Genomic DNA, 9,793 nt, shown 5'->3' with positions numbered 1-9,793 from the left:
ACTCGACTTCAGATCAATGACGGCGGAGGTGAATCCGTGTTACGTGAACTACAAGCACTACCCGTAAGCAAATTCATTCCTGTCTAGTAAACGAAAACGATGCTAAGCAAAGCACCTCCAACACGAAAGAACATTTACGTTAAACGGAATGTTACTGCATTACCTGCTCCTGCAGATGTTGGACTCGACACCTTTACCGGCGGTATCAACTACACCGAGATGCCCCCGGATCTCAAACTGCCAGTGGGCATCATCAATCTATTCGTGTTGGACTGGATCGTACATGCAGACTTGTGACCGTCTATGGTAAATGCTTGCCCTTACATTAACGTGCCTGCCATTCAGCTGTCTGTCAATCAAGTGATCTAGATTCCCACGCACACAAGCGGACAGCGGCCACTGGAACGGTGGTGTTTTCGTGGTGTTTTGTTGAATGGCATTAGCTGATGTGTCCTGAAGCGAGCGCCGCATTTGCTCGCTGCTGTAGTGCATCAGTACATGCGCCGATACCCATACACTATCAAACTTGACTTTCGAGGCGAACACTATTTTAATAATAACACAGCATGCATTTAAAAAAACACAAATTGTGCATGTAGCTGGACACCGCGACAACTTTCTCGATAACCAACTGCTTCAATTGACGGCGTTTACGCCAACCACGATTGATAAGCAGCAAGTACATGTGCGACTGGCTGTTTCAAGGCGTTCACAGAGAAGTACGCATGGATCTGAACGACCGCCGACGAAAAAAAACATTGCTACGCTCCCGTATGGTGGGTATAGAACCCGGCTCGTGCATGCACACCAAGAAAGATACCAGCCTTGCTTGAAGCAGACACCTCGCGTGGAGTGATCTCCCTATCGCCTCAGGTGTGGGCCGTGTCGGCGTTCGGGAAATCGGATTCAGTTTCGATTTCGGACAGATCCGTTCACGTGAGCCTTAAAATCCCATGTACAAGTCGGAACGCAGACCTCCCATGCACGTTGACTATGACCAGTTCGAACGGGGCAGTATCGTTGATTGTGACGGTGAAGGTCCCAGCGGCATCGATGGTCTTGACATCGAGGACAGGTCTCCACTGCGACGCACGGTTCTAGAGTACCTAGCGACCGACGTGGGTGAGCAGTACCTGGACGATATCTACAAGGACGACGACACCGACTCCGATGGGCAAGAGGCGGTGACGAACCCGAACGAAGCAGACTCGACCCGAACGGAGAGGATGATGGTCGATGCGGTCCATTTCAAGGAGCGCAAACGGACGGACAAGGAGTTGGCCTGGATGAAGGTGAGGCAGCTCCTGATCGCTGAAGAAGAGAAGGCGTCAACGCACAAGAAACCGCAGAGTCGGTACGTGAACAGTTCTCCTAGACGTGAGCAGGGCAAAGACTGCAACACCGTCAAGCTACTGGATTCCTTGGCGCCCCAACCTCCAAGTCAAGAGGCCTGCTACGTGGACCAAGTGCCAGCAAAGCAATCGCGCGCCCAGAGGACGTCGCAGAGGAAGACGTCAGCACCTGAAAGCTCGTTTGCAAGCCATGTGGACCGCGTGGGCGCCAAAATCGGAAACTTTTGGCAACGTAGTCAAGGTTCGGATGAAATGAGCAACCACTCGACGAAGTCGTCTCAGTCGTCGTCTTCGTACAGCGAGCCATCTCGATCGGCGGTGCTGGTTGCGCTGGATCAAATGTCCAAAACCTGCCGACGGATGGAGTTGTCAGAGGTGGCGATCTCACGGATCTCGGCCCATTTGGCATCAATCGACCAGATCGTGCGTGACGACATGAACTGGCCGCAAAAGAGACGATCTCGTGAGCTTTCAAGCACGCAGTACTCGAATGCCTCGAGCGACTTTGGTACGGAATTCCGTGACCACCCGACGCCAGCTGCACTGTCAAACATTCAGGCGAAGGTGGCCCCGACCGTACGCGACTCGTTCAAGGCGTTCACTGCCGCGACCGATCTACGTGACACCTTGTGCTCTTTCAGCAACCTCATAAGAGATTGCGGCCTCAACGGCGCCAAGGTGGAAGAGCCGTGGCATGTGTACTATCACATCAAGGCGGCAGTGTACAGCAAGTTGGGCTACCGTCAGAAGCACCTCTTCAAGCTGCTGGACGCGCGATTCAATTTGGACGTGTACAAGCAGAGACCTGCTGCTAACAAGCGTGTGTGCATCGTTGGCGCGGGGCCTGTGGGTCTGCGTGCAGCGATCGAGTTGGCGCTGCTTGGTAGTCACGTGTCGGTGCTGGAGAAGCGAACGAAGTTTAGCCGTGAGAACATGTTGCACCTGTGGCCGTGGGTTGTCCAGGATCTAGCGGCACTGGGCTCCAAGGTCTTGTTCCCGAACTTTTGCAAGTCCAGGACGTACTTCCACGTGAGTACTCGATTGTTGCAAGTCGTTCTACTGAAGGTGGCGCTGCTGGTTGGTGTAAAGGTGCATTCGGCAACGCAATTCGACTCGATTGCGGCTCCAGGATTGGAGTCAGAGGGAGGAAACCCATTCTACTACATCAAGACGGAGCCTCAGATCCCGATAGCCGAGTTTACTGCGGTTCTAGGCGCCACCGGAACGAACAACCAGTTGGCTGAGCCTGCCGGGATCAACCGCTTTGTGTTCTCGAACAAAGAGTCTCTGGGCATTGTCTGCTACTTCCCGAACCTGGAGACGCCAGAGGAGTCCAAGGTGAAGGAGTTCTCGTGGACGTCTCAGCTCAAGCATCACATGCTGCACAAAATGCGTGAGGTTGGTATCGATCTGGAAAATATCGTGTACTTCCGAGGCGAGATGCACTACATGGTGATGACTCCGAAGCGCAAAAACCTGCTCCACTGGCAAGTGGTGAAGGGGAACTGTGAGAGTCCAACGGATTTGGTGAAGAGAGAAAATGTCAGTGAGAGTGCTCTTCACGAGTTTGTCAAGAGAATCATTGAGTTCGTTGGTATCCCGAAGAAAGCGGACTTCACTCGCGTCAATTTGCTTGATTTCAGCTCCCTCACCCGCGCCGAGAAGGCTGCCAGTGTTCTGACTTCGCATGGCAAGAAGCTCTACGTTGGATTGATCGGAGATTCACTGCTGGAGCCCGTGTGGCACGAAGGCGTGGGTACCTGTCGCGGATTCCTGAGTGCATTAGACGGTGTGTGGATGGTGGCGCAGATTGGCAGGACGCCTGACGAGCAGATTCTGGCTGACCGTGAATTGGCCTACCGAGTGATGCAGCGTCTGTCGGGTCGCAACCGTGACGAGATGCAGAAGAACGTGCGCAAGTACACTGTAGATCCCAAGTCGCGCTACATGGTTCCTTTCCCCCAAGTTATCTAGTTAGAAGTACTAAGATAGGCACCTCAAAACCTAAGTCTATCAGCCTGAATTTGCAATGATTTCGTGAAAGGCGCAAAACACAAAATAACATTCGATTATATCCGTCTGCTTGCTTTTTCAGATTACTCGGGTTTGTTTCATTGGCTTTCAACCACTATTGCACTATACCATGCAGTCGTTTTCAAATCGTGTAAGCCAAATCAAACCATGTAAGATTTACCAGTGGTAGGATGTACCACACTGTCCGGGAAAAACTCGAACAAGTAAAGTTAGCTTAAAGGAAATAGCATAAACATCAAATAGAAGGCCGCTTAACCATGGAGTAAAGTTAGCTTAAAAAATAAAGCGTGAAATTATTTGGGGTTTTCATGCTGTTAATCTCGCATTCATTCAGAAAAGGTACGATCGAGCTCGGAAATTGGGTCACCGGAAATGTTTATCGCGATCAATTATGGAATTACCACGGCAAACACGCTTTCAAGTGCGTTTTTCATTAAATACTACGCAAGTAAGGTTGCATTAGGGAGAAAGTCGAGTGCTCTTGGTTATCGTCGGGAAACCTCTGAAATGAGGTCGCACAACGGTATCTCTAAAACCCAGATCACAGTTGGTTCGTAGCAAGCAAGTAATTGCTGCGAATGTCTAAACATCAAAAGCCGGGAATGCTATTCACACACTTTTTCTCGCAATTCATTAACAACAATTACACTTCTGTGCATCTAAACAATCTGAGGGAAATGAACCATGTAGCGCGACTTGGGGTCTACAGTGTACTTGCGCACGTTCTTCTGCATCTCATCACGGTGGTGGCCCGACAGACGCTGCATCACTCGGTAGGCTATTTCGCGGTCAGCCAGAATCTGCTCGTCAGGCGTCCTGCCAATCTGTGCCACCATCCACACACCGTCTAATGCACTCAGGAATCCGCGACAGGTACCCACGCCTTCGTGCCACACGGGCTCCAGCAGTGAATCTCCGATCAATCCAACGTAGAGCTTCTTGCCATGCGAAGTCAGAACACTGGCAGCCTTCTCGGCGCGGGTGAGGGAGCTGAAGTCGAACAAACTGACGCGGGTGAAGTCCGTCTTCCTTGGGATGCCTACGAATTCAACAATCCGCCGGACAAACGAGTGGAGGACGCTCTGGTTGATATTTGTATCCCTCACCAGATCTCCCGGGCTCTCGTAGTTTCTCTTCACTACTCCACGAGCCAGCAAGTTGTGTCGCTTCGGAGTCATCACCATGTAGTGCATCTCGCCTCGGAAGTACACGATATTTTCCAGATCGATACCAACCTCACGCATTTTGTGCAGCATGTGATGCTTGAGCTGAGACGTCCACGAGAACTCCTTGACTTTCGTCTCCTCCGCTGTCTCCAGGTTCGGGAAGTAGCAGACAATGCCCAGAGACTCTTTGTTCGAGAACACAAAGCGGTTGATCCCGGCAGGCTCAGCCAACTGGTTGTTCGTTCCGGTGGCGCCTAGAACCGCAGTAAACTCGGCTATCGGGATCTGAGGCTCCGTCTTGACGGAGTAGAACGGCTTGCCACCAGTTTCTTCGACTTGAGGGGGTACAATCGACTCAAAACCCGTGGCCGAGTACACTTTCACGCCAATCAGCAGCGCCACCTTCAGTAAAACGACCTGCAATTGGCGCGTACTCACGTGGAAGTACGTCCTGGACCGGCAAAACTTAGAGAACAAGACCTTGGCTCCAAGCGTGGCCAAATCCTGGACAACCCACGGCCACAGGTGCAACATGTTCTCACGGCTAAACTTCGTTCGCTTCTCCAGCACCGACACGTGACTACCAAGCAGCGCCAACTCGATCGCTGCACGCAGACCCACAGGACCCGCGCCAACGATGCACACACGCTTGTTAGCAGCAGGTCTCTGCTTGTACACGTCCAAATCGAGTCGCGCGTCCAGCAGCTTGAAGAGGTGCTTCTGACGGTAGCCCAACTTGCTGTACACCGCAGCTCGGATGTGATAGTAGACGTACCACGGCTCGTCCACCTTGACGCCGTTGAGGCCGCAATCTCTCACGAGGTTGTTGAAAGCGGCCAGCGTATCACACAAATCTTGGGCTGCAGTGAACGCCTTGAACGAGTTGCGTACAGTTGGCGCCACGTTCGCCCGACGATCCGAGGGGTACGTCGGGACTCGGTACTCGATGTCGTACCCATTCGAGTCGTAAGTGTTCTGCGTGCACGACAGTCGACGCGACCCTCTCTTGTGGTGATTGGCGATGTCCTCGCGGACGATCTGGTCGATCGAAGTCAAGTGCGACGCGATCTGCGCGATCGACAGCTCCGACAGCTCCGATCGTTGGCAAACTTTGGTCACCTCGTCCAGCGTCGCCAGCAGCGTGGATTGGCTCAGATCGCTACTGGACGAAGAGGACTGAGAGCGCCACGAGTGAGAGCCGGCACTTCCGTGGACCGAGGCTGGTCCCCCATGCAGAAAATGCGCGAGTCGGCTGCCGATGTGGCGCGCAAACGTCTGTGGCGGATCTCTCGGGTGGGGAACCAGCCGCGTGTTGTTCGCGCGTGGCGTCGCGTCCGAGTATCCACTGCTGTTGCAGTGAGCCCCATCACTCCCCGTCCTCGTCAACGAGTCGAGCAGTTTGACGGTCCCGTAGTCTTCGCCGTTTCCAGAAGACGTCCGTGTTTTCTTGCGACCTGCCGCCTTCTCTTCTTCCTCAATCAGGAGCTGCCTCACCTTCTGCCACGCCACGTCTTTCTCCACTCGGTGGCGTTCCGCCTGCTCCTCCTCTTCAATCTGCTCCAACAGAACCGAGTCGACTTCGGCCGGTTTGACTACTGCTGCCCGCTGCATCGAGTGATAGGAACTTGACGTCGGAGGTCCGTCGCTGAGGAATCCTCCTTCCTCGCCGTCGGTATTGTCGTCGTCGGTGTCGTCCTCCTTGTACATGTCGTCGAGGTACTTCTCCCCGATGTCGATCGCCAAATAGTCGAGATGTTTCCGATCGTGGTGGTGAGACTTGTGAGGGGCGTCTTCGTCTAGATCATCCATGCCATTGGGGCCGATGAGTCCTTCTCCGATGTACACATCCTGGTTGTCCCCAATACTAGCACGTCCGAACGAGTCGCGAGACGCGTGATGAATCGGAGGTCGGCGCTCCATCTTCTGCATGCTGTAGGGTCTGGGCACCGGAGACAAGGACGGCAGGGTGGAATGAGCGAGAGCTGCCATTTGTCAGACCTTGAGAGACCGCGTCGAGGGACCGCCGCAGATTGGGAAGTGAAAAGACTCGTTCCCGAATGTCAAGGGTGTCCTACATACCTGATAGAACGCGTGCCATTTAGCGCTCCATTTGTTTAACTCTTAGACGTGGCTTCGGCGCATCAACAAGCTAACCATTATGGTTTCTGGACGCCAGGAAGCTTGGCGTTCGTTCAGAGCTTTACTATCTGACGACTTTCCTTTTTCGTCTGACTACTGTCCAACTTCCCTTTGTGTCAGGCTTTTCGTTGGATGAGATTAGCTCTTTTTCTTTCGGTGCAGCAGCCTTAGTTGGTCTGCAAGCTCATACGGCGCATCGTATCGTGCCACAATGGTCCACTGTGATCGACAAAGTTGAATTCAGTAGTACAGTAACTGACTTTACCCCCGTTTCTACCGTTGTCAGTGCAGCTCGTGTACTACTTCAGTGATCGATCGCAACGTGACTTGTGTTGGTAGCAGGTAGTACAGTTGTTCCTGTGTACATGTAACTTAGCGCTCCCTCTTGCTGCTTTCATTCCCGCCGACGGTTGTTGAAACTGCCTTCACCTCCCCCAAATTGCTGGTGCTGTGAATCACCCGTTAGTATCCAGGCACGCAATGGGGGTGAATCACCGAGGCTGGCGGAGAGCACTTAGCTATAAGATATCATACGATGTACGTTGGAGGTTGCTTCCACAAATTGTATAGAGAAAGGGATTGGTGGCCATGTAACATGTCCACCAACCTACTTGATCATGACTCATGTTCTCCAAATGCAGATATTCGAGATGCTCGACGAGTCTTCAAATCCCTTCGGACGATGGGGTCACGCACCTCTACTCTCTGTCAGGTTCCACGAGCAAACCTTGACGAGCTTCGCGGTACGGATCCGGCCCGCATTGGTGAGGCCAACATTCCAGACGACGAGACTACCATGTAGATACATCCTACTACATGCGGTTTGTACGCAGGCCCGAAGCAATCTTGTGCAGTTATCGAAGTGCACAGACGGAAGACCACGCTGGCTGCTTGTATAGCCTCGTTCGCTGGCCGTGGTCAGCGATGCGGTTTCCGTCTCTACTTGCATGCCAATGTTGGTCACCCTGAGTCAGAGGACAAATGAGCAGCTACTCGTCGATTCTTCCTTTCCCTTTGACTAAACTTTACCCAGGAGATTGATGTCACGCTTGCCCCGGAGCATTACCCAAAGCAGTCATATCCAGTTTTTCTTGGGAGAGTGGTGGACCACAAAAAAAAATTCCCGAGAACTGTGAGGCACAATACAAGAAAGCCAAAGGTCGAAAGTATCAAACGCGTAAAAGCAACCAGAAAATCCATCACTGAACTCCCGCGTCTGCATCACTACATCAATTGTGCCGTTCGGAGCAACTTGAAGCAAGATCAACCACATACAACGACACGTCAACTTTACGCTCTGCTTTCACCAGTAAAATGAGTTGGAGCCCCCACAAAGTAGCGAGGAAGCGTAGGATATACCCCAAGCGAAACTACTTGGTAGTAGTTTCCATCGTGGGTTTCTCTATCTTGATGGTCACCTTAGTAGACGAGAGTGCCCAAACATCGCAGAAAAGGCGCCTTGGCACTAGGTTCGTGCCCCATCTGGGGAATTGCGCTCAAGACGTACGAGGAATGGGTGCGACCAAAGAGAGCTACAGAGAACGTCGCTCAGCTGGCGACGATGCGATAGCTACAATGTGTATTATGGACAAATCGCTACATTCCAGTAGGGAGCTTGGTGCAGGTTGTGAAGGTGCTCGGATGGCGGTAGTTTCTCTATGACCAAGCTATAGCCCCCAAGAACCTCAACACTTTCGTTACTCTCAACCGTAGGGAACAGATGCCGAGCCCGCTCTGCCAACCTCATTTAGGTCATCGAGTGCAACTAGTCGCCGACATTTCCCATGAAAGGCCACAAGTGTCGAAATGTGCGGTCGGGAAGGGAGATATCTTCAAGAAAGGTTTCGCGTCCCTCGGCGTTGACCCTCGACGCTTGTGAGCCGCTCATGGTGCGTGGATCTTCGTGGTGAAAGATCCTTCGTCTCCGATATCTCGGTCATAGTTCGACTTGAACCGAAGGCAGGAGGCGTTCTCGATCGGGGATTCGTGATGAGGGCTGACCGTGGGGAGGAAGCGGCCATGCTGCTGTCTGCGTACCAGCAGGCAGCGCAACATGATGCAACAAGCATGAGACAGAGACGTCGTGCCATCCGCACTTTGTTCGGGGTCGTGGGGGCTGCCGCGTTGCTCGTCGGGTGCATTGCCGCCGTGGATGTGTTCGCGTTGAACGGTGGCGCAGTGGACACTATGACGCTGGATGTCAGTACCGGAGACGACGACGCGATGGCTATGGAGGCGCAGTTCGGCTGGAACTCAATCGGCTACGGCTGGTGCTCGCTCAAGTCGTCGACGTGGTGCATGTTCAGCAAGGACAAGGACAAGTGCAAGGACAACATCAACTGCTACAAGAACCGAGAGAGAAAGAGTGCATCCGACGGCAGTGGGAGCGGAAGCGGAAGCTTTGTCAACGTCACGGTGGGGGACTCGTCCACGGACGTTGAGGTCGGTTGGGACGACGAACCCCCAGCTGAAAGTCATTCGGAAGATGAAAGCTCGGCTGGGACTTCGGACTCGAAAGATGAAGCTCCGGTTGGGGAAGCTCCGGCTGCAAACCCGACGGAGCCTTTGGACTTGCCGGCGTCAGGTGGTGGCGGAGGCAGCAAAGAAGAAGCGGACATGGGGGGTGAAGACTAATCTGCAGAGGGTTGAGAAGAGGGTCATGAAACAGCTACGTGTAGTTGTGCAGGAATGAAAAGTGCGTTTTTCCATTCTTGTCTGGTAGGTGGGTCTCGCTGTCACTTGCAGCCCAGCCACGCCTCGAACTCTGGGTTACACGTATCCCCCACCCGTTCTTGAATCTGTCGCCGTCTCATTTGGATGATGAACGGGCTGTGAACACAACTCAGCACTGTGAATCGTAAGCTGTAGCACATGGCTTCGTCAACGCCTGGTTGGTGGCACTGCTTGTAGAGTGTCCCGTTGCATTGGGCCACCATGGACTCTGTAGGTGGCGGCTCCAGGTCTGTCGGCAGAAGCACCGGCCCGCAGATTGTTGCCGCGAACTTCGCAGTCGCCTTCAGCGTTGCTGGTGAAGCTGTTTGAGAAGGAGCCAAACACGAAGCTGCTGGTGTCCCCCACACGGGGTGAACCTTGCAGAGAGGG

General features: G+C 53.2%; 3 protein-coding genes across 3 annotated transcripts; 2 read left to right on the top strand and 1 right to left on the bottom strand.

The window, feature by feature from the left end:
• Positions 1 to 980: 980 nt before the first annotated feature.
• KRP23_15216 ([F-actin]-monooxygenase MICAL3) lies at positions 981 to 3,326 on the top strand (the record flags this gene model as incomplete). The annotated part of the gene is made up of 1 exon (XM_067886131.1): positions 981 to 3,326. One exon carries the CDS (start codon positions 981 to 983, stop codon positions 3,324 to 3,326), a length of 2,346 nt encoding a protein of 781 aa, XP_067736719.1.
• Positions 3,327 to 4,045: 719 nt separating this feature from the next.
• On the bottom strand, positions 4,046 to 6,541 carry KRP23_15215 ([F-actin]-monooxygenase mical1; the record flags this gene model as incomplete). Its single annotated transcript, XM_067886130.1, has 1 exon — positions 4,046 to 6,541. One exon carries the CDS (start codon positions 6,539 to 6,541, stop codon positions 4,046 to 4,048), a length of 2,496 nt encoding a protein of 831 aa, XP_067736718.1.
• Positions 6,542 to 8,710: 2,169 nt separating this feature from the next.
• KRP23_15214 (uncharacterized protein) lies at positions 8,711 to 9,325 on the top strand (the record flags this gene model as incomplete). Its single annotated transcript, XM_067886129.1, has 1 exon — positions 8,711 to 9,325. One exon carries the CDS (start codon positions 8,711 to 8,713, stop codon positions 9,323 to 9,325), a length of 615 nt encoding a protein of 204 aa, XP_067736717.1.
• Between the last annotated feature and the right edge of the window lie 468 nt (positions 9,326 to 9,793).

This window comes from Phytophthora ramorum (genome assembly GCF_020800215.1).
Source record: "Phytophthora ramorum isolate Pr-102 chromosome Unknown Phyram_PR-102_s0026, whole genome shotgun sequence".
In the NCBI taxonomy this organism is placed as follows: Eukaryota; Oomycota; class Peronosporomycetes; order Peronosporales; family Peronosporaceae; genus Phytophthora; species Phytophthora ramorum.
The sequence above is the reverse complement of the archived record's forward strand: the minus strand, read 5'-3'. Positions and strand labels throughout refer to the sequence as shown.